The 25,607-nt window shown below is 42.4% G+C and overlaps 1 protein-coding gene across 1 annotated transcript in view; it reads left to right on the top strand.

Moving 5' to 3' along the window:
- LOC112074885 (uncharacterized) overlaps positions 1-19,422 on the top strand; it is a 28,758-nt gene extending 9,336 nt beyond the window's left edge. The window contains exons 2-4 of the mRNA XM_024141967.2: positions 6,936-13,631; positions 15,009-15,293; positions 17,844-19,422. Of these exons, the coding sequence (XP_023997735.2) occupies positions 6,971-13,631; positions 15,009-15,293; positions 17,844-18,799 (7,902 nt within the window). The 5' untranslated portion in view covers positions 6,936-6,970 and the 3' untranslated portion in view covers positions 18,800-19,422. The remainder of the gene's footprint in view (positions 1-6,935; positions 13,632-15,008; positions 15,294-17,843) is intronic.
- Positions 19,423-25,607: the final 6,185 nt, after the last annotated feature.

A 25,607-nucleotide genomic window follows, 5' to 3' on the forward strand; every position in this document is an offset into this window, starting at 1 on the left:
TAAAAAGATTTGGCATGGGTCCTGAGATCCTCAAAAGGTTCTACAGCTGCAACATCGAGAGCATCCTGACCGGTTGCATCATTGCCTGGTATGGCAAATGCTCGGCCTCCGACTGCAAGGCACTTCAGATGGTAATGCGAACGGCCCAGTACATTACTGGGGCTAAGCTGCCTGCCATCCAGGACCTCTACACTAGGCGGTGTCAGAGGAATGCCCTAAAAATTGTTAAAGACCCCAGCCACCCCAGTCATAGACTGTTCTCTCTACTACCGCATGGCAAGCGGTACCGGAGTGCCACGTCTAGGACAAAAAGGCTTCTCAACAGATTTTAACCCCAAGCCATAAGACTCCTGAACAGGTAACCAAAGGTTACCCGGACTATTTGCATTGTGCATCTATCCTTAATATCATTAATCTATATTTAATATTATTAATCCTTAATATCATTAATCTATCCTTAATATTATTAATCCTTAATATCATTAATCTATCATTAATCCTTAATATCATTCATCTATCTTTAATATCATTCATCTTTAATATCATTCATCCTTAATATCATTAATCTATCATTAATATCATTAATCTATCTTTAATTTCCTTAATATCATTAATCTATCTTTATTATCATTAATCTATCTTTATTATCATTAATCCTTAATATCATTAATCTATCATTAATCCTTAATATCATTCATCTATCTTTAATATCATTCATCTTTAATATCATTCATCCTTAATATCATTAATCTATCATTAATATCATTAATCTATCTTTAATTTCCTTAATATCATTAATCTATCTTTATTATCATTAATCTATCTTTATTATCCTTAATCCTTAAAATGTCATTAATCTATCCTTAATATCAGTAATCTATTCTTAATATCATTAATAATATTAACATGTCCTAGCAACCAATTGCATGAGCAGCAGCACTTTAAATCATACTAAATCAAATTGTATTTGTCACATGCGCCGAATTCCCCTAACAGTATAGCTCAGGCCTTGATAGGGAGAGGAAGTGCTTTTGAGGATAGCTCAGGCCTTGATAGGAAGAGGAAGGTTTTCTGGAGGATAGTTCATTGAGAGAGTAACTTAATTTATGTGCAATGTGTTGTTTAGTTGAAAAACAAATTTAATACACTATATCAGGTATGAAGGTAAGACCAAGATGCAGACAACGTCGAATAACAATGGTTTAATAATCCAACAGGGGCAGGCAATAGACAGGTCAAGACAGGCAAGGGTCAGTAAACCAGAGGTGGGGCAAAGGTACAGGTCGGCAGGCAGGCTCAGCGTCAGGGGCAGGCAGAGTGGTCAGGCAGGCGGGCTCAGAGTCAGGACAGGCAAGGGTCAAAATCAGGAGGGCGAGAAAAAGAGAGACTGGGAAAAGCAAGAGCTGAGACACAAAAACGCTGGTTGACTTGACAAACAAGACGAAATGGCAACAGACAAACAGAGAACACAGGTATAAATACACAGGGGATAATGGGCAACACCTGGAGTGGGGTGGAGACAATTTAAATTTTACTAGGCAAGTCAGTTAAAAGCAAATTCTTATTTTCACTGACAGCCTACGAACAGTGGGTTAACTGCCTTGTTCAGGGGCAAAACAACAGATTTTTACCTTGTCAGCTCGGGGATTTGATTTTGCAACCTTTTGGTTACAAGTCCAATGCTCTAACCACTAGGCTACAGGTGAAACAGATCAGGGTGTGACACACTATATATACAAAAGTATGTGCACACCCCTTCAAATGAGTGAATTTGTCAATTTCAGCCACACCCGTTGCTGACAGGTGTATAAAATCGAGTACACAGCCATGCAATCTCCATAGACAAACATTGGCAGCAGAATGACCTTACTGAAGAGCTCAGTGACTTTCAACGTGGCACCGTCATAGGAAGCCACCTTTCCAACAAGTGAGTTCGTCAAACTTCTGTCCTGCTAGAGCTGCCCCGGTCAATTGTAAATTCCGTTATTGTAAAGTGGAAACGTCTAGGAGCAACAAGCTTGAGCCGTGAAGTGGTAGGCCACACAAGCTCACAGAACGGGACCGCTGAGTGCTGAAGCGTGTAGCTCGTGAAAATTGTCAGTCCTCAGTTACAACACTCACTACCGAGTTCCAAACTGCCTCTGGAAGCAACGTTAACACAAGAACTGTTCGTCAGTTTTCCATGGCTGAGCAGCTGCACACAAGCCTAAGATAACCATGTGCAATGCCAAGTGTTGGCTGGAGTGGTGTAAAGCTTGTCAGCATTGGATTTTGGAGCAGACGAAACCATCTGGCATTCCGACGGACTAATCTGGGTTTGTCGAATGCCAGGAGAGTGCTACCTGCCCGAATGCATAGTGTAAAATGTAAAGTTTGTTGGAGGAGGAATAAAGGTCTGGGGCCGTTTTTAATGGTTCGGGCTAGTTTGGGGAAGGCCTTTTCTGTTTCAGCATGAAAATGCTCCCATTCGCAAAGCGAGGTCCATACAGAAATCGTTTGTCGAGATCGGTGTGGAAGAACTTGACTGGCCTGCACAGAGCCCTGACCTCAACCCCATCGAACACCTTAGGGAGGAAGTGGAACGCCGACTACGAGCCAGGCCTAATCACCCAACATCAGTGCCCGACCTTACTAATGCTCGTGTGGCTGAATGGAAGCAAGTCCCGCAGCAATGTTCCAACATCTAGTGGAAAGCCTTCCCAGAAGAGTGGAGGCTGTTCAAGCAGCAAGGGGGGGACCAACTCCATATTAATGCCCATGATTTTGGAATTAGATATAGGACGAGCACGTGTCTACATACTTTTGGTCATGTAGTGCATCTTTTGTTGTATTATTCATAAAAGTGCATTTATCTATAGGTTTATTTATCTATAAGTGCTTTCATCAAGAGTTACATGCACATCATTCTAGAGCAGAGTGCATTGTTTAAAGAGATCACCATGGAGAAGATGATGGATGCATTCTCCAAGCATTGTTTCAGAGATCTTGCCATCACCTATCCTGAAAATGTTACAAGTGAGTCAGGAAAAAATTAATTAAAAAACGAATTTTTAAGAGAGTCTCCAGAGTCTTAATTCTAAACGTAAACAAGGAAATAAAAGGAGACCTTCTGTTCTACACAGATGATCCTAATGCTTGGCAGAAACACCTTTCCACAAGACCAGCATGTTGATCCTACTGCTGGGCCCACAGCTCTCCACAAGACCAACAATGAACTTAAAATGTCAGAAAACAGAACAGAGGCAACTGTACATTGATTCCACCCCAAAATGTATCATTCATTTGGCACTGTGATGGTTTAAGGTTCAGATGCCAGTCTGGATCAAATTGTCAACTACTTCGACCAAATAAAAACTATTGTTGCTGAATTTAAAACCACTCCACTGTCACTAACCTAAAACAGTCTCCACTCCCTCTGTGTCCCAGTATGTAGTCCCCAGTGGTACTCTCCCTCCCTCACCTGCAGCAGACACAGCCCTGAGCGTGCCTCTCTCACACGTGACACCTGCAGTACCACAGCATCTTATAGAGGAGGAGATCAGCCTGGTGCGTCAGCATAGGAAGGAGATCCGGGAGCTGCAGTGTACAATGACAAACGTTGAGCAGGACAACCAGGCTCTCAAGATGGAACTGTTCAGACTTAGAGAGGAACTGTCCAGCACAGTCAACACCAGCCACAAGCAGAACCTGCAGAAGGAGCTACATAAGCTAAGATAGGAATTTCTGAGCAACCAACATCCACTCTACAAAGAGTCCACAAAAACCCAGGACCAGGCCAACAGCTGAATCAGAACCCACCAACCAACACAAACAACCAACCAACAGAACCAATGCACCAACCCAGCTGATTCCCTCCATCACCATCTCACGGCCTGTAATTACTCCCATCACTCCTGCCATCCTCCATAGACCTGACAAGAAACCATACATTATATTAATGATGGACTCCAATGGAAAGGTTATTTTAGAGAATATGCTCTGCAAGCCATATCATCATTCACACGGGAACAGCCAGCAACACTGGCCCCCACACCACCCTCCACCACTTCTCTCCTGGGAACTGCATGTAGATACACTGAGCTATGCCCAAACCTTTTACTGTCAAAGAGACCCCATGCAGAGTTTGGAGCGTAGCCAGCCACACTGACCTCCACCCTTTTCAATTCCCCCTACAACCTCCCTTCAATGCTACCAGACCACACCCGCGAAAGCACAGCTCTACCAGACCAGGCCCGCCTCAACTGAGCCCAGTTCTACACAGCACCGATGACTACCCTAGGGTCTGGCAGAACACTTTTGAGGGTAGTGCAACACATGATCCAGTCCACAACATGTATCATTCACACCATCAGGCTACAGTACATATACATACATCAGGCCCTCCACACCACCCTCCTCAATTCCCCCCACAACCTCCCTCCCAGGTTACCCTCCCTACTCCCATCACCAGGACAGGCCTGGGACACTCCTGCCCCACATGACAGCCCCAATCATGCAACAGGAGACACACCAAGGCCTCCTATGCACACACAGAATGGAGCATTGGCAGCCACTCCGATCCCCTGCAGCATCTCCACTCCTTTGGCGGTAGCTTCATCAGGGAGGAGTGACCGCATACAGAAAGGGGGAGGAGTGGCCATATATATAAAATCTAATTTCATGGCGTCCCAATCTTTAAAATCTTCTGGTTGTAGATAAACCAGAACACGTGTATTTGTTGCTGGGATTTACCGACCCTCTGCCTTTTTTGTCCTCTGAGTTGGTCATTTTAGGGGATATCCCCGGCATCAGATCAATTTAAGAGTATATGGATTGATTTTAATCTGATTCCATTGATCTCAAAACCCTTACTGATTGATTTCATTCTTACTAATAACCCCCATAAATATTTGTCTAGTGTAGTATTTGCATATGCTCTCAGTGATCATTGTCCCATAGTATGTATTAGAGATAAGAAACAGCAAAATACTAGTCCTCGTTTTTAAATTTAACTAGGCAATTCAATTAAGAACAAATTCATATTTACAATGACGGCCTACCCCGGCCAAACCCTCCGCTAATTCGGATGACACTGGGTCAATTGTGCACTGCCCTATGGGACTTCCAATCAAGGCCGGTTGTGGTTACAACCCAGGATCGAACCAGGGTCTTTAGTGACACCTCTAGCACTGCAATGCAGTGCCTTAGACCTCTGCTCCACTCGGTAAAAACCCTCAAGGGTTCTATAACATTTCTCCTCCATATTTATTCCTATGGCAGATAAACACGCTCCTTTTAAACAATTCAGAGTCAAAGATGAGAAAACCAAAGCAAGGAAAAACCAGATGAGAAACCAAAGTAAGGAAAACTGACTCTGTGGAGGACTGGCAATCTTTAAGACAATTGAGAAAAGAAAGCTGTTAAAAAAGAAAAATCAAGCTACTTTTTGAGCTCTATCTCTGACTCTGCTGGTGATCCTTCTAAGTTTTGGAAAACAGTAAATGCACTGAAGTGTACAAATTCCTAAAAGGCAACATTGTGCTGCCCTCTTCAATGACCTGTGAAAGGCTTTCCATACTGTTGATCACTCACTGCTAATTTAGAGGCTTTCTTCAATTGGCCTAGACCAGGTGGCATGTAGGGAAAGGGATTTAGATTTTTTGGTTACTACATGATTCCATATGTGTTATTTCATAGTTTTGATGTCTTTACAATTATTCTACAAAGTAGAAAATAGTAAAAATAAAGAAAAACCCTTGAATGAGTAGGTGTGTCCACATTTTTGACTGGTACTGTATATGAACGCAGCTACCACTTCATTAAAGCCGTTAGATGCAGTTTATCATAGCACACTGCTCTTTATTACGGGCAACACTTTTAGTACTCATTACTGCATTTTCTACCAGAAAGTTGGTTGGCCCTCTTTGATGTCACGTAGGTTGATACATTGCAATGTTTTCATTCATAAATCCCTTTTATAGAAAGAGATCCTGGTCACAGTATGACTCACTGATAAAATAAAGGTAAAATAAATATCAATAATCTATCCTTAATATCATTAATCTATCTTTAATATCATTAATCTATCCTTAATATCATGAATCTTTAATATCATTAACCTATCTGTAATATCATTAATCTATCTTTAATATCATTAATATATCTTTAATATCATTAACCTATCTGTAATATCATAAATATATCTTTAATATCATAAATATATCTGTAATATCATAAATATATCTTTAATATCATAAATATATCTTTAATATCATTAATATATCTTTAATATCATAAATATATATTTAATATCATTAATCTATCTTTAATATCATTAATCGATCCTTAATATCATTAATCCTTAATATCATTAACCTATCTGTAATATCATAAATATATCTTTAATATCATAAATATATCTTTAATATCATTAATATATCTTTAATAGCATAAATATATATTTAATATCATTAATATATCTTTGATATCATTAATATATCTTTAATATCAGGGAAAAGGCTAGTAACGTAGTTCGGAAGATCAGGCAAGAGGTTGATGACAGGGAATCCGGTAGGCTAAAGTACAGGCAGGGAATTGTTAAAGGCATGGTTAGTGAGGATGGCCAAAACTATGATACACAGGAGGACTAACACGGGAAAAACAGAGCTCTCAATAGAAAAGCGTATCAAAACAAACAATATCTCACAAAGATGGGGCGCAAAGAACTGAACTAAATAGAGTGTGATAATGACATACAGGTGTGTGAACAGGTGATCAGAATTCAGGTGATTGGGATCTGGAGAGTGAGCTACGTTCAGGGGATCTACGTGTTTGAGAGCATGAGTTGGAAGCAGAAATTACAATATCCTAAATATCATTAATCCTTAATATCATGAATCTATTCTTAATTTCTTTCATCCTTAATATCTTTCCTTACAGTGTTTTTCTTTTCTCAGGAGAAAGCAGTTTTTGTGAATGTCACATAGCCACCATGAGGCCCGCTGGACTTTCCATTTTCATTGCCATCCTCTCAGCCTCTGTCCCGGGGTGCGGCTCCGTGTGGCCTTACTCCAGACCGGAGTGGCAACAGGTTGAGAATAATCGGCCAAATGAAGTGGAAATTCACTTAGTGCTTGGGCCACCCGATGTCTTCATCAATGACCAAGCTTACATCGATTACGAATCTTCTTACTTCATAGGGAAAAAAACGAAGGTGTTGGTTTTAAAATTAAACATAGACCAAAATGGTCAACCTACATTTCAAGAGCTTAGCAGGCCAAATGGGATGAGCGATGTACTTATTCAGAATGCTGATAGAGTCAAGATTACCTTGATTTCTCATGGTAACAGAAAACTTGGTCAGATACATGGTCAGATACATGGTCAGATACATTATGGTGTGGACTACAACATCAACAACATGAATTACCATCAACTGGCTAATGTGGTGAAGGTATTGGTCAGCAATATGAGACAACGCCAAGTTGAAATGCGATTCATTGTGTGCAATGCTGGAACGGAGGCCGCAGGGAATTACATGACTGGATTGATGAAGGAGGTGAATAATAATAATCAGGGGTTCCAGCTCCGTGAGATTGTGGCGTACGACACCTTCGTGTCAACAACCAACACATTGAATGTTTACCAAACCKAAACGGTTGATGTTCCTGAAAAACTATTCTGGAGTTATGAAAAAGAGGGTATTATGCCAGCTTTTCCTGATCTCTTAAACCATGGGCAAATGACGAATGACGTTACCATAAAAGATGAAAGAAGAGTTTTGTTCAGTTATGAAAATGGAAACGTGTTTCGCAGCCCCTTGCGAAAAATGACTAATATTAATAATAACCAAATGGACGTCGAAATGGAAACAAGCATAAACCAGCTTAATGACCAAAACAGCTTTGGGGAGCAGCTTGATAATAACTTACATGGTTGCTTTAAGAAGAGGCGACGACGCAGAAATGTGTGCAATTCAGAAGAATATGTGGTGAAGGACAAGTCACTACTCATTAAAGACGGTCAAGTGGAGGTGGAAGTGGCAAGCAGGAGGAACCCAGAGGARACCCACCTGGTCTCCTTCCCTCTAGATGAGTCCAAAACCTTCTACACCCGGCAGATCGAAGAGAATGCCATGCATCAGGGCAGTCGGGTGAAAGCGGCAGGTGGGGGTGCRCTGGACAAGATCAACAGAGGCATGGCGGTGTATGGCATTGTGGCTGGCTTCATTGGGGCAGGGAAGTTTTTTGCAGAGAACGATACAGCTAGAGGGGCTTTCACTCTCACCCAGTCTCTACACGGGCTCGGGGGGCTGACTGGCGTGAATCAACAGCTCTCCAAAATGTCCCAGAACATATTAAAAAGCACCATCCGTAAAGGGGCAGAGAGATTGGGTCTAGAGAAGACATTGGAGAAGGTAAGCGGCTCACTGGAAAGAGTTCAGGAGAGTGCCGCTGGACAATTTCTGAAGGACATTCCCTTRGTTGGCTTGGGTTTCCAATTCTATTTCATAGCTGAAGATTCTGTAGCTATTCAGACAAGCAACAACTCTGACCCAGAACAGAAGAAATATTATGGCTTAAAAGTTTCAAACTTAGTCTTAGACGTGTCAACCACTGTGCTGTCCATCGCTGAAGTGGCCTTCCCTCCGGCCGCACTCATTCTGGAGCCCATAATCATTGGTCTGACCATAGTTAGGATGTCTATCAGTGATTTTTACTGCGATGTTGTGAGTGAGCTGGACCGACTTCCCAAGGGGGCTAATGACATACAGAAACTGAKTGCTGTTTTAAAAGGGTTAGGGGAAGGTGCTTTGGATTTTGGGACCGGAGGGCTGCTGAGACAGATGAAAGAGGTGGATGAAGAATACAGGAAAAACCAAGAGCTTCTGCGAAATTTGTCTTCTGCCAGTGCCTATTACAGAATAGTGGCCAATGACGGTAACGTAAGCACCATCGACCTGACGGAAGGGGCACTCTCACAGTACGGGGGTTTGATAACAATCCGGCTTTCGAACAACGGCAATGTCACCATTCAGATTGGAGGCATTGATGATGGGCGAGGCGGGGTCAAAACCATTGTGAAAACATTCCACAACCCCGCCATTCAGAGCATCATTCTTGGGGTGGGGGAGTCTCGCCAGTTCCTGTACACCCAGAAGACTGCAAACCTGTGGTGGGTCATCCCAGTGCACTCCCAACAGGTCATCTGTGGAGAACTCCTGCTCCGCTCCTCCCTGTTCGGCACCTATTATGGGAATGACAAGGACAACTCATTCTTTGCCCTCCGTCAACCCGCAGCAGAGCAGCCTTCACCAGCTCCCTCAGACCCCTGCGCTTATGGAGGCCTGGATTTGGACTACGTGATCCGTAACTACCGCTACACCATCCACGGTCAWGGGGGGGATGACATTTTCTTTCTCGGGTCGCAGGCTTCGGTGCTCTCTGGCGGAGAAGGGAGGGACCTTTACGTCTTTCCCACAGACGGAAGCATTTCCGAGATTGACAATTTCTCCCACGATTTGTTTGAGGATCACCTGTTGATAAAAGCACCTTTCAGCCGCATTGATTGTATCCGGAATCAAAACGATCTTCTCCTCGTTTACGGACAACAGAAGAAGCACCAGATCACCATTAGGAACTGGTTTACCCACAGTAACGTTGACTACTATCAGCACATGACATTTCAGTCTGCTGATGGCGTCATGTTTAAAATAGCAGACAGAGGACTTATTGGGAACAAGTTCCATACTAACTGTGTCCCGGAAACTCTGGACAACACCAAATCCCAAAGTCCGGTATCTCTCAGACTGGAGGGGGATTACCAAAGCGTAATCAGGGTTTTGGGCAGCAATTTTAGTGACAGCATTTTAGGCAACAAGAGGGACAACGTTCTCAATGGTGGTCTGGGAGCAGATGTACTTGAAGGAGGAGAGGGAGCCGACACCTATGAGATCTTCCCAGCAGAAGGCTGTGATATCATCAACAACTACGCCACAGACCAGAAAATAGACTTGGTGGTGTTTCACGTGCCCTTCCAGAGGATTCGTGCAGAACTGCTGGATGATGGTGTTCGGGTGACAGACGAAGAAGAGCCYAAGTCAACGTGCTTCCATTTGCAAAAGTGTAACACTGGCAGACAATATCAACACTTGGCGTTTCTGTCTTCTGATCATGTGACTTTTTKCATCTCAAAAAGTGAAGACAGTGGGCTGGTAAAGACGCCGCTGATTGTCGACCTCAGCACGGAGCAACATGGCAGCACCGTCAACCTCAACAAAACTGACCAACACTTCCARACTGTGGTGACTGTCTTCGACTCCCCCTATGATGACATCATTGTCGGGAATGTGCTGGGCAATTTCCTCAGCTGCAGCGGGGGCAGGGACCACCTGCAGGGAGGAGGTGGCAGTGATAAATACGTCATCAAGGCTGGCTGCGGAGGAGCTCATATCAACAATCTCGCAGAAGACAAAACTAGCGACGTTTTGTTTATCCAGTATGCCTGGGGGGAAATCAAAACAGAGCTTCGATTGCCACACCTTGTGTTGAAGGTGGCAGTTGTTAACATTGAAGTGATCCTGTGGGACTGGTTCCAGGGTGAGAACTTCCAACACCTGGTTGTGCAGACTTCTGACGGCATCATCGCCACCTTGCCGCTCAATGCGTCCGACCAGGACATCATGAGTCCCATGGAAATTAACCTCAGRAAGGAGGAGTGTACAGACCAGAAACAAATCTTTGACTTGAGCAAAGAGCCCTGGAGGAAAGTGGAAAGGTTCCAAGCAAAATCGAGCAAGTGTTCATACACTGTGATTGGAAACTCGTTGGACAACTTCATTGACCCTGGCATTGGAAATATTTACAAGTATCAGTACCTGCGGGGAGGCAATGGGTCAGACACCTATGTCCTTGGCCATGCATACGGCTATGAGAACGAAATTGACAACGAGGCAGGAGACATGAAAATGGACAACCTMTTCCTCCAGGTCCTCTATGAAGACGTCAAAGTTCTCCTGGAGGGACCCCACATTATCTTGTTCTCCCACTCTAGGAAAGACTCGGTCCGTGTCCGCTTGCTGAATTACTTGAATGGGCCGAAGTTTCAGCACCTCCTGGTTCGTTCCTTGGATGGATTTCTGTTCAAAATCAATGGTGATTCTTACCCCTACAAGTCRGTCCTCAGCATTGACATGGCATCCTCCTCCAAGAGCTGCAACATCAGCTGTGCCTCATCAGGAAGTGAATTCAGCAATGTTTCTAGAATACGTGGCGCCACTGCCTTCAGTAACTACATCACAGGGAGCAATGGCAGTTTCCTTATTGCCGGGGGCAACATGAATGACTATATCCATGGCAACCAGGGAAGTGAGATGATTGAGGGCTTTGGAGGAAATGACATCATCTTCGGAGATGGCGGGAATGACGTCCTGGAGGGGGGAGAAGGGGAGGATGAAATCCAGGGGGGCGAGGGAGATGACTTCATCTACGGTGGAGGTGGGGCCGACAGGATTGACGGGGGTCCTGGGATTGATACAGTGTTCTTCAGTGGAGACGTGCGGACGGGCAGCGGGGTCACGGTGGACCTGCACTCAGGCAGGGGGTGGGGAGCAGACGCAGAGAACGACACCTTCACTGGTGTGGAGAGGGTGATTGGGACAGAGTTCAACGACCTGCTGATTGGCGACAACGAGGACAACCAGCTGATTGGGAAATTCGGAGATGACAGTCTGGTGCCGAAACACGGGTCAGACCTGCTGTGCGGGGGGCCAGGAAGAGACCTTTACATTCTGGACGACAGCAGCGGAGTGAAACACATCGACAACTTTGCCTCAGATGGGATCGAGGATAGCGTTCTAATTCGTAACTTCGCCCCCCAGGACGCCTGCTTCTTTACTTCAGAAGGAAACCTTGTTGTTTCTCTGCACTACCGAGACCCTCTTCTAAACCTGATTGGCAGAGACTCGCTCACTGTTATATTTGACAACTGGAGCAGCAACCGCTCGCTTTACCAGCACATCAGCTTTGCCTTTGCAAACAACACCCTGACTGACTCATCCTACTTCAGCTCAGCTGTTGAGATTAGCCCCTCCCTCAAGGCTTTTAACTCATCCCTTCCACCCTTCAGCGTGACATGTGCTAATGAGACGGCCATTGAAGTCAAAGACATGGCTCTGGGGAGAGTAGGAAGTGTGGCAGAGTCAATGTTCAGCTATCATTTAAAAGTGTCAGACCAGCTTTTCCACACCGACACTTTACCTTGGGGTAACAGCCCCTCATTGGAAATCACTGGCCTTCTTTCTGGAGTCCTTTACACCTTTCAGCTTTACCTGACGAAATGTGAAGTTCCAGTGCTGGTTTTATGGGAGGCATCACAGAGAACGAACCCCAATCCGCCAGTGTCTCTGAAAGTGCTGCACGTCACCCACAGCAGTGTGYTGWTAAACTGGGCGGCACCCCCTATGGYATCCGACCCCGACAGTGAGAGGTACACTTACATGGTGCTTGTGGAAGAAGACAGCGGTGACCTGGTGGCGCACTTCAACACCAGCGACACTATGGCGGATATCCGCGATTTAAAACCAAAATCTGCATTCAGGGTCTTTGTGTCATCGGTAATAGAAGAGATGAAAAGTCAGAAGGCTGTCTTCCCACCAATAGAAACTCTAAGCATATGCCAAGGCTTCATCGCTCCCAGTGGAAGCACTATCGTTGAGGAGAAAATGACAGGGGATGGACCGGTGGCAGTGATTGAGTGCCTGGAGGGCTACCAGCTGACCTCTAGCTCTGAAATTCAATGCACACCAACAGACCTATTACTACCCGTGGATAGGCCCTGTGTCCCCAGAGGCTGCATCCATTTGGGCGATCATGTTCCTCATGGCAGAACTATCTCTGTTATCTGTCTTGGCTTCCTCTTSGAAAGCACGTGTCACTACGGTARTTTACAKCCCACCCCTCCGTTGTGCTGCAGYACCCCACCGGAGATCAACAACGGGRATTACCAATCCTTGCAACACTCAAACTCCATTACAATCGTCTACAGCTGTGACTCAGGGTACGATCTTTTCGGGGTGTCCAGCTTTACATGCCAGGTAGAATCAGGAGAGTGGTTCCCACCCACTAGAGGTGGAATACTGCAATGCAAARCAATCCCCTGCCTTGCCCCTCCCCAGGTTCCTCATGGTAAATTCTATTCACCTTCAGGTCGCACAGGGGATTTCAAACAAGGCGACTCTCTGTWCTTGAGATGTGATGATTTCTACCACATTTCCTCTGAGGACAGCACCATAACCTGCCACGGTGGTGACTGGGGATTGATAACCTCACCCTGTGAGCCTAACTTCCATCTTGTCAACATTCAAGATGGCCTTTATGACTTAGTTGGCGATATCGTGGCATGGAGAGTTTCCTTCCAAAATATTGGTCCCTATGCCAGGTTATCCTGCGAAGACAGACAGTTGGAGTTTGTAACACTGACATGGGCTCTCAGGAGTCCACAGGTGAAATGTAGAAAAGTAAAGCTGCAGACAAGTGGCTCGGATTACACAGGGATCGTTGAAGGGAACGTGGACGGGGCCGGTTGGAGCAAAATTTGTGTTGAAGACTCAACTGCAGCTAAAGCTGTCTGTGGATCCCTGTTTCCTGGTCATGGTGAGTCAGCATTTATGTACAGTTGGGGTCCAACATGATTGATACCCTCGATAATGTTGACTGTATGAATTAAATACACACACACACACAAACGTATAGACAGACACACAGACATAGACACACAGACACACACATTGACACACTCACTAAACACACACAGAGAGACACACACACAGACATACAGAGAAATACACACAGCAAAATGAACTCACCAGACTAACATATTAATATCCAAGTACCATAATATAAATTCCTCCTAATAGTGAATGATTCTGGTGAGTTTATATTGTTTATATGGCATGACAAAGGTTGTGTTTATATTTCTGTTTTAATGACAGATGTGTGTTATATTGCTGTTTCTATCACAGGTAGTGTTAATATTTCTGTTTCTATGACAGATATTGTGTTTATATTTCTGTTTCTATGACAGATATTGTGTTTATATTTCTGTTTCCATGACAGATATTGTGTTTATATTTCTGTTTCCATGACAGATATTGTGTTCATATTTTTGGTTCCATGACAGATGTGTGTTATATTGCTGTTTCTATCACAGGTAGTGTTAATATTTCTGTTTCTATGACAGATATTGTGTTTATATTTCTGTTTCCATGACAGATATTGTGTTTATATTTCTGTTTCTATGACAGATATTGTGTTTATATTTCTGTTTCCATGACAGATGTTGTGTTTATATTTCTGTTTCCATGACAGATGTTGTGTTTATATTTCTGTTTCCATGACAGATGTTGTGTTTATATTTCTGTTTTAATGACAGATATTGTGTTTATATTTCTGTTTCCATGACAGATGTGTGTTATATTGCTGTTTTCATGTGCTCTTGTATTTTGTTGCTGTTGTTAACACCTGTCTCTTATACACATCTAGATGTGTATAAGAGACAGGTCCTAGGGCTCAGGTTCTCAGAGAGAAAGAGAGAACGAGAGAATTAGAGAGAGCATACTTAAATTCACACAGGACACTGGATAAGACAGGAGAAGTACTCCAGGTAACCAACTGACCCTAGCCCCCCGACACATAAACTACTGCAGCATAAATACTGGAGGCTGAGACAGGAGCGGTCAGGAGACACTGTGGCCCCATCCGAAGAAACCCCCGGACAGGGCCAAACACACACAGAGAGACACACACACAGACATACAGAGAAATACACACAGCAAAATGAACTCACCAGACTAACATATTAATATCCAAGTACCATAATATAAATTCCTCCTAATAGTGAATGATTCTGGTGAGTTTATATTGTTTATATGGCATGACAAAGGTTGTGTTTATATTTCTGTTTTAATGACAGATGTGTGTTATATTGCTGTTTTCATGTGCTCTTGTATTTTGTTGCTGTTGTGTATACAGAATGGACAACATCGGTGATCGACAGTGGAGGGTTTGTTTCTCAACAGACACACGTCTGTGATGTCATGGGATGTAGGTTCATACCAGAAACATTGACCTGCAACAAACAGATCCAGTGCAGACACAGCTGTGATCCCTATACAGTTCCCAACGGTCAAGCATTTTGTGCCTCCAATTTTGAAGGAGAAAAATGCGATATAACGTGTAACCGACTCTATAATCTCGAAGTCTCCTCTCAGATCCAGTGTACCAGTTCTGGATGGTCAAGCTTTCCCTACTGCATCGGTGAGTGGATGTCAACATGGTTATAGTTCTTTTTTTATTTGGCTACCAACAAAGGCTACGAAATACAATCCATTCTATACAAAGAACGGCAATTATCTTCCATTTTCTCCCCAATTTGGAATAGCCAGATATTGACATATTTARGAAAAGAAATTGAGAGCAGTAAATGAAGCGACCAGTACATGGMATGTCTAAGTGTAATAACCACAACAACAACACCACCAATAAGAGATTTCATAGTAAAAACACAGGTCAGCATAAGACAAGGGTAGCCTATAAAAGCCTATAAAAATCTATAAAACAGCCAATAAAAATCTTCCCACATTTTCAGCCTGATTTTTCAGAAGAGGCACAGAGGAAAACAGGTTGCATAATAACACCTTAAATACCCCAGAAAGGTTTTAAAATGTATTTTTCCAAAGTCGTATGCAATTGACCATACAATGCAATCTGAATATACAGCCTCATTACAGCTTGTTAAATAATTGTATGTTAATAGAAATGTGCTCCAAAATATAACTCGCTGAATTATTTTACTAAATAAGACATGACCCCTCGTCTTAAACGTTCTGTGACTAAAAAGGGTTGAATAGAACTTAGTCCAGTAAAATACTCGTGCTTAACTGGGGGCAATGCAATGTTTTGAATGATCCTTTAAAAAAAACAGAAGCATAACACACTGCTGGCTCACGTCTGAAACTAGGCAGGGTTGGTCCTGGTCGGTCCCTGAATGGGAGACCAGATGGTGTTGGAGGGCCAGTAGGAGTCACTCTTTCCTCTGGTCTAAAAAGGGTTCCAATACCCCAGGGCAATGATTGGGGACATTGCCCTGTGTAGGGTGCTGTCTTTTGGATGGGATGTTAAACAGGTGACCTGACTCTCTCTGTGGTCGCTAAAGATCCCATAGCACTTATTGTAATAGTAGGGCTGTTAACCCTGGTGTCCTGGTTAAATTCCCAATCTAAACATCATGGCCACCTAATCATCCCCTGCTCCCAATTGGCTCATTCATCCCTCTTCCCTGTAACTATTACCCAGGTTGTTGCGAAAATGAGAATGTGTTCTCAGTCTACTTACTGGGTAAATAAATATGATAAAAACCTGAACAGCCTGTAATAACTGTATTTATTATTTGATGAAATGTGAATGTTAAAGGTCCAATCAGCTTGTTTTAAAAGAAAAATCTCAATTTCAAATAATTTATGGGTAACAATGAAGTACGTTACTGTGATTGCTGTGATTGCACAGCCAGAAGAGGACTGGCCACCCCCTCATAGCCTGGTTCCTCTCTAGGTTTCTTCCTAGGTTTTGGCCTTTCTAGGGAGTATTTCCTAGCCACCGTGCTTCTACACCTGCATTGCTTGCTGTGTGGGGTTTTAGGCTGGGTTTCTGTACAGCACTTTGAGATATCAGCTGATGTCAGAAGGGCTATATAAATACATTTGATTTGATTGTTTTCAATTAAAATGTTTAACAATAAACAAAATGGCTTCTTAGCAAAGAGCAATTTCTCAAGCAATAATTTTGCTAGGACTGTCTGGGAGTGATCTGAGTTGGGAGGGGAAAAATGAAAACTAGCTGTTATTTGTAGAAAGGTTTGGAACTATCTTTCTTATTGTATTGGTCTTTTAACTAATCCACTGGCCAAAACTCTATGCACCGAAACAGGCTGAAAAGTCAGGCGGTCTTTTCAAATAGCTCTTACACTATAGTAGTGAAAATGCACTGCAACCTCAATTTGTGCTCTAAATATGTCCCTTCTGAAAACCAGGCTGTTTTTTGGAATCATGCGATTTCCACTTCCAGGTCACACGAGACTCCTCCTGTATCTAGCTGGCTGTGCAGAAGTATCACTTGACTGTGTTGATAATGATTACCACAGTGCTTGAAAAAAAATACACGGGACAATGTCAGTCATTCTGGGCTTAAAGGGGAACTCAAATTGMTTTTTTTGTGTGTGTTTTACATGTTCTCATATGTTGCTGCAACTGTTAAGTAAGGTGTGTACATCCTGAAAATTTGATTTATGCTATTACATTTCAGTCTACACAATYTCCAAGATGACTTCACATATACCCTTAAGAAGAACCTGAGAACCTTTTCCATCAGATTGTTTTGSTCATGTGTCTATGATGGAGGGGTTGATGGGAAGTGTAGTTCTAAAGTTCTTTATCTGAAAGAGTACATTAGGAAAGCCATCTTGGAAACCGAGCACTGTGTAGAGATTGCAATTTAATAGCATGGACAGGATGTCAAAACAATTCAAGAATAAATACAAAACACACACCTTATTTAAATAGTTGTGGCAACACATATAAACATGTAGCACACACAAAAGAAAAAACACTTGAGATGGTTAAATAAAGTTGCATTAGTGCCTAAAGTGCAAATATCGCTATCATCAGTGTTTCTCCCAGCTGCCGCATTCAGAATATTGCACTGAGCCACTCAGGGAAATCCATTTCTATTCATCTATTTGAAAGGTAAATATTTATTTGACTAACCTGCATTCTTTCTATCTTCTGCCTTCTTTCTGTTGCCCGCCCCCAGAGAGTGGGGATTGTGGCTATGACAACGAGAGTGGACCCCATTTCATGAAGTGCTTGAGCAAGCTTTGGGTCGAGGCAGGTTGTAGCCTCCAYACCGACGGTTCTCCTACAAGGAACCCAGATTTAGTAAGATACTGGAACACAATGACTGTGAGTGAGGTGAGGAGAAACATGGCCGAATATCCCAGTAAAGATCCATTCACTATAAACACCTTGTGCGAGGAAGATGAGGAGTGCTTCCCCGCCCATGCCACGGTGCTCACCAGTGACGGCTCCAGGAGAACCATGGCAGAGCTGCGCGTGGGGGACAGGGTGCTGGCGGTRGACGCTGCTGGCCGGCCCACCTTCAGCGAGGTCCTCCTGTGGCTTGACCGGCGGAGCYGCTCAAGGGAGCGCTACCTCCTGCTGGACACGGAGGGGTCCGAGGAGCCCCTGTACATCACACCTGACCATGTTCTCTTTATCGCCCCCGACAACGCAACAACCATTGACTTGGCCAGCGACGCACGCAGGGTTCCGGTGTTCGCCAAGGATGTTCTCCCGGGCCACCTAATCTACCTSCATGACCCCAGCACCGGATCACTGGAGGCCAAACGCGTGAACGAAGTGAMCGAGGCAGAGAGCCTAGGGGCCTACGCTCCCCTGACTGTGGAGGGGAACATGGTGGTGGACGGACGCCTAGTTTCCTGCTACACCCTGCTGTGCCGGCAGCAGCTTGCTCACCTCACCTTCGTCCCCTACAGGCTCCTCCACATCCTGCGCTCCTCCCTCCCTCTCCTTGGGGACCGGCTTCTAGCTCCACCGCGGCAGGGGCAGGAAGACCAGGAAGGTATGCACTGGTACGCGAGCGCCTGGTACCAGCTGGGCCTGTGGATGGGGTATCCGTTCGGTGAGACATGCTATCCCACCGAGCTGCTGAGGTACCACTATCCCAGACCTGCCACTGGTCCGCTGTGAAGGCTGCCCATCACTGACAAGCTGTGAAGGCTGCCCACCTAAACTCCTCCACAGTCAGATATCAAGATATATAGAATGATAGACTGATTATTATTATTATTATTCATTTCTTAGCAGATGCGCCACTTATTTGTCTTTCTATAAACTAGGGTACCAGTGGCAATTTCCTACAATCAACAACTTGTTACAGCTGTTGATGAGTCATTGATAATGATCTGCTAATTTTTTTCATGTCAATACATGTCATTACATAAGATATAACGGGGGATCATAGTTATATTCAATAAAATGAACATGTTGATTTAATGTGTTTAACCCTTTATCATGGTTGGTGTCTTGACGGAAAGTGTCCGAAATCGTGTGACATAAAACATTGRTTTTTTTCTCCTTGCATTTATGACAGTGTATGTTGTCGTTATGTCATATATTAAGAATGAATCAGTTAAATTAGACATTGAACTGGAACGCTGTAAGAATCCTGGATCTAGCTGTCTGACTGTTTTTTGTATAGAGATCTCAGAAATGCAGCGTAACTACGAAACATTTAATTTTGTGTCTCCTTATGTTGGGGGGTGAAAATAGTTTTCAAGGGGCACACAAATCCCACATTATGTGTGCGATTGCAAAAATMMAATGCTTTTGACCGAAAGAGTCGKCTTACCTTGATTCTTAAAACCTAAATGATACCGTCATTAACTTGATTCTTCAATAGTTATGCATGATACTTGTAAATGCTTTAATAAATATTTTAATTTGACACATTTAGCAAGTTTACTGTGCTTTTCTCGTTAAGTTGTATCTCAATTAAAACCTCTTATGAACTGTAAAGAACCACCATACAGTATGGTGTACAAAACAAGTACAATATATTACCTGCAGTGTGTACTTGTTTTGGACAGTACACTACATTCTCTGTCATATTTATTTTAATATAGACACATACYGGTAACTGCCAAGATAATGGAAACATTTGAGTAAATGGGGATAGTAGTAGTAGTAGGTTTAATTGGTTTCTCACAGTCATAAGACTGAAATGTACACCAATTTACAGTCATAACATCAATCATATATAATTATCAGATCCTAAACTAGCAAAACACTTAATATAATACGTTGTTAAAATATACAATATATGTAAACAAAATAACAACGACAAGTTTAAGGGTGGCAGCTTTAGAAAGCACATCTTTAGAGTTCTTTGGAAGACATTTTCCCTGGGCTATATGGTGTATGCATGATCAGTGTAGTGAAGTATGGGATGGGAGAGTTCTGACAGCGGCCTGTACGTGTCATGGGAGCGTTCAGTTTGTGGCTGTTGCGGGTTTCCTGTCCAGTAATCTGCTGTCTGCTTGGATGGAGCCAGTCTGCAAACTGGGAGTTCTGCAGGGATTTAGCAAATGTCAGTCAGATCTGATCCCGTCTGCTCTCCAAAGACATGATTCAGAGGATTTACACGAGTGTGGAGAAATTAACATCCTATTATGCTTAGGGTCATGCATACAAATGCTGGGCAGGCCATTCTTTTGGCTACAATGGCTATGCCCCCAATAGCAATGCCCTCATCCACAGCGCTCAAGTGGTCACTGAATGGTTTGCTGAGCATGAAAATGATGTAAACCATATGCCATGGTCGTCCCAGTCAAGCCGACGGGACCCCCTAATGGGGTCTGGGTGTGTGTGTGTGTGTGTACCATTGTTGGACTTGCGGGTTAATTGCAGACTGGCAGTAGATACCCATCTACGGTGCACTGAATAAACTACAATAAACTGGACAGGGGCAACAGCTAGGCTAGAAACTCGGTTTCAGGTTAATCACTGTGAATCCAGGAAACCACCATAGGGAAGACAAATGACACAACCTCAGCATTTAGCCTGATTAATTATGTAAAATACAGTCACACACAAAAACTGATATAGCGTCAAGCTAATTAATTTACATGTCAAAGAACAAATGTAATACACAGCGTACTCTGTTTATGCAATCAGAAGAGAGGGGTAGCACTCCTCAAACACCCACTATTTTATCTGGTGCACCAAATGCCCCCTCACTACTGGTCTTCGTTGCCAACTGCAGTACCCAGCAGCGACCGTTAGCCGCCCCCGTTAAGGTAAGTGAGTCTACAGCATTCATCATTCATCATACACCGGCTCTCTCGGCTCTGCCTTATAAAGGAATTTCCAGTCTTGTGCAGAGTTGCCAAGTAGCCACAGGTGTGAGCAATTAGTTCATGATTAGAAGATGTTGTCACTTACAAGCTCCAATCACAGCTTCACCACAGTACCAATATAATCAAATCAAACTTTATTTTTCACATAGAACAAGAATAGAACAAGTGTAGACTTTACCGTGAAATGTTTACTTACAAGCCCTTAACCAACAGTGCAGTTCAAGAAGAGTTAAGAAAATATTTACCAAGTAGACAAAAATAAAAAGTAATAATAAAAAGTAACACAATAAGAATAACAATAACGAGGCTATATACAGGGGGTACCGGTACCGAGTCAGTGTGGAGGGGGTACAGGCTAGTTGAGGTAATTTGTACATGTAGGTGTGACTGTTGTGAAATAAAACAGCAAGAGTGCAGAGGGTTAAACACAGGCACCTAAATTGGGGAAGATGGGCTTGTGGTAATGACTGGAGCGGAATCAGTGGAATGGTATCAAATACATCAAACACATTGTTTCCATGTGTTTGATGCCATTCCATTGGCTCCGTTCCGGCCGTTCTGCCTTCAGCAGCCTCCACTGTGGTTAAACTGTCGTACCCATCACCCCAGTCTCTCAGCCACAAAGTATGTTGTGTAACAAAGGTTCTGATAGATAGTAAGTACAAACGTTTGTGACACTCTAATAGGTTGTTATCAAGAAAACGTCACAATAAGGTGCAGAGCGTTCGATTTTCCTGCCAGCGGGCAAGGAGACGCCCAGCTCTGCTAAAACCATTGACAACTGGGTGGCGTTTTCAATGGACTGTTAAATATGAACTATTTGGTTTTTAATATCATCACCTCTTGAAGAGAATAGTCAGAACTACACATTTCAGATTATTCCATGCAAAACAATTGTGCACATTTAGGTATATCATCAGAGTTGTACAGCAAGTAACTGGATGCTTTTCATGTTCAGTCAACATTTCAGATATGAAGTTGTGAAGGTAGCCTCACGATATCTCTCAATATTGGCCACCATTAATTTGATATTTGAGTGATACACTGAACAAAAATATAAACGCAACATGCAACAATTTCGAAGATTTTCATTTAATGAAAATCAGTCAATTGAAATAAATTCATTAGGCCCTAATTTATGGATTTCACATGACTGGGAATACAGATATGCATCTCTTGGTCACAGATACTTTAAAAAAAGGTAAGGGGCGTGGATCAGAAAACCAGTCAGTATCTAGTGTGACTACTACTTGCCTCATGCACCGCGACACATCTCCTTCACATAGAGTTGATCAGGCTGTTGATTATGGCCTGTGGAATGTTGTCCCACTCCTCTTCAATGGCTGTTCAAAGTTGCTGGATATTGGCGGGAACTGGAACGCTGTCGTACGTGTCGATCCAGAGCATCCAAAACATGCTCAATGGGTGACATGTCTGGTGAGTATGTAGGCCATGGAAGAACTGGGACATTTTCAGCTTTCAGGAATTGTATACTTAAGCAATAAGGCACGAAGGGGTGTGGTATATGGCCAGTATTTAACGGCTAAGGGCTGGTCTTATGCACGACATGGAGCATTATCATTCTGAAACATGAGGTGATTGCGGCGGATGAACGGCACGACAATAGGCCTCAGGATCTATCTCATCACGGTATCTCTGTGCATTCAAATCAAATCAAGGTTTATTTATACACCACATTTCAGACATGGAATGCAACGTATTGTGATTCACAGGGAAAAAAAAACAACGAAAATAAAAACTGAAATATTTACTACACAACAAACACTAGAGGATAAAAAACAAAAGAATAACAAAAACTGAACGTCTAAAACGCACCCCAAGGAAAAGCAAAGCTAAAAAGGTGTATTTTAAGATCTCTTTTAAATATGTCCACAGTTTCGGTTCCCTTCAGGTTCTCTGGCAGGCTATTCCAGAGGCTGGGGGCATAATAACTAAAGGCTGCCTCTCCTCTTGGTCCTAGGTTTTTGGATAGTTAAAAGGCCAGTGCCAGAGGACCTGAGGGACCTACTGGGTACATAACTGAAAAGCATGTCTGACATTTATTGGGGTGCACAATCGTGGATTGATTTAAAAACCAATAGAAGAATTTTAAAATGCATTATTAAAACTCACAGTGCAGAGACCTTAAAACCGGTGTAATGTGTGCTCTCCGTCTGTACTTGGTCAGTACCCGTGCTGCAGCATTCTGTATGTTTTGCAGTTGACCAATGGCTTTCTTGGGTAGACCAGACAGGAAAGCATTACAGTAGTCTATTTTATTTCAACTTTATTTAACTAGGCAAGTCAGTTAAGAACAAATTCCTATTTACAATGACAGCCTACCAAAAGGCAAAAGGCCTCCTGTTGGGACGGGGGCTGGGATTCAAAATAAGATTCTAGGACAAAACACACATCATGACAAGGGAGACACCACAACACTACATAAAGAGAGACCTAAGACAGCAACACAGCATGGAAGCAACACATGACTTCACGGCATGGTAGCAACACAACATGATAACAACATGGCAGCAGCACAACAGGGTAGGAGCACAAAACATTGTACAAACATTGTTTGTGGATAGATTATTCTGGCAAAAGAGAAATGCTCACTAACAAGGAAGTAAACACGTGTGCACAGCATTTGATAGAAATAAGCTTTTTGTGTGGATAGAACATTTCTGGGATCTTTTAATTTAGCTCATGAAACATGGGAACAGCACTTTACATGTTGCATTTATATTTTAGTTCAGTGTATTTTATGTCCATTAATTGAAACTGGAACACTTTTTTATTTTTCACAATTTTATTTAGCCAATTTTGGTCTTTTATGAACTCCACCAGTCCTATTAATGATATAATTTACAAAGATTTGACCGTTTTTAAACATTCCCAAAACAATATTTTTTCACCAGTTGTATATTTGAGTTTAACCATAATATTTGTCTTGTCTTTTCTGGTGGGTTAATCTGAAATTGCAACCAGCTTTCTATTGCTTGTTTTAAAAAATAGCAATATTTTGGAGATTATTTCATTTTCAAATATCCCGAAAGTGAAAGGTTGACATCTGAATGAAGGGAAAAGGGCCATTCTTACTAATCTGCTAGATAACCAGTTTGGATTTAAGTATAACTTTTGTCTGACTGAAGCCTTTAGTGAGAGGTCCAATGCTTTAATATTTAATCATTTCTGCCTTCCAAGTTCATATTAATATAAATAGGCCCGTTTAATTTCGTCTGGCTTGCTGTTTCAAATAAAGTGGAATATTTTTTGCTAACATAATTTCAAAACAAGTCGTTAGGTGTAGCAGGGCCATAAGTAAATAAGTAAACTGGGATTTGACTAAATAATTAATCAGGGTGATTTCCCCACAAATAGACAGGTGTTGTTCTTTCCATGGTAGCAAAATATTATCTAATTCGGCAAACTTTTAGTGTTGGAAAAAGTACCCAATGTCAATACTTGAGTAAAAGTAAAGATACCTTAGTAAAAAAATGACTCAAGTAAAAGTGAAAGTCCCCAGTAAAATACTACTTGAGTAAAAGTCTAAAAGTATTTGCTCTTCAATATACTTAAGAATTAAAAGTAAATGTCATTGCAAAAATATACTTAAGTATCAAAAGTAAAGGTATAAATCATTTCAAATTGCTTATATATATATTTTATTCATTTCACCTTTATTTAACCAGGTAGGCCAGTTGAGAACAAGTTCTCATTTACAACTGCGACCTGGCCAAGATAAAGCAAAGCAGTGCGACACAAACAACAACACAGAGTTACACATGGAGTAAACAAGCGTACAGTCAATAACACAATAGAAAAAAAAGAAAGTCTATATACAGTGTGTGCAAATGGCTTGAGGAGGTAAGGTAATACATAGCCATAGTAGCGAGATATTAAGCAAACCAGACGGCAAAATGTTCTTGTTTTTTTAATTTACGCACAGCCAGGGTCACACTACAACATGCAGACACAATTTACAAACAAAGCACTTGTGTTTAGTAAGTCCGCCAGATCAGAGGCAGTAGGGATGACCAGGGATATTATTTTGATAAGTGCGTGAATTGGGCCAATAAAATGTAATGAGTACTTTTGAGTGTTCGGGAAAATGTATGGAGTTATTATTTCTTAAGGAATGTAGTGAAGTAAAAGTAAAAGTTGTCAAAAATATAAATAGTAAAGTGAAGTACAGATGCCCCAAAAAACTACTTAATTAATACTTTAAAGTATTTTTACTTAAGTACTTTACACCACTGCTAACTTTTTACAAAAAATACCAAGTATGTTCACTTCCCCCGTCGGACCATTTTATTGGTAAACTACATAATTATGTAAAAGTTGTATTTTTGAGAGATCCAGTTCGTAAAATGCTGCACTTATCATAAATCGGTTTTAATCCAGAGAGTTTAGAACAATTACATAGAGCTTCTATGAGGCTGTGCAAGGATTCAAATTCCTGATTTAAAAGAAAACAGGAATCGTCAGCGTACAATGACACCTTTGTTTTTAAACCCTTGAATTCTATCCCCTTGATATTTTGGGGGGGGGGATCAGATTTTAATAGCTAACATTTCGATGGCCATAATAAATAGATATGCCGATAGTAGACAACTTTGTTTTACTCCTCTTGACAATTTAAT

Source organism: Salvelinus sp. IW2-2015, unplaced genomic scaffold (assembly GCF_002910315.2).
Source record: "Salvelinus sp. IW2-2015 unplaced genomic scaffold, ASM291031v2 Un_scaffold2865, whole genome shotgun sequence".
NCBI lineage: Eukaryota > Metazoa > Chordata > Actinopteri > Salmoniformes > Salmonidae > Salvelinus > Salvelinus sp. IW2-2015.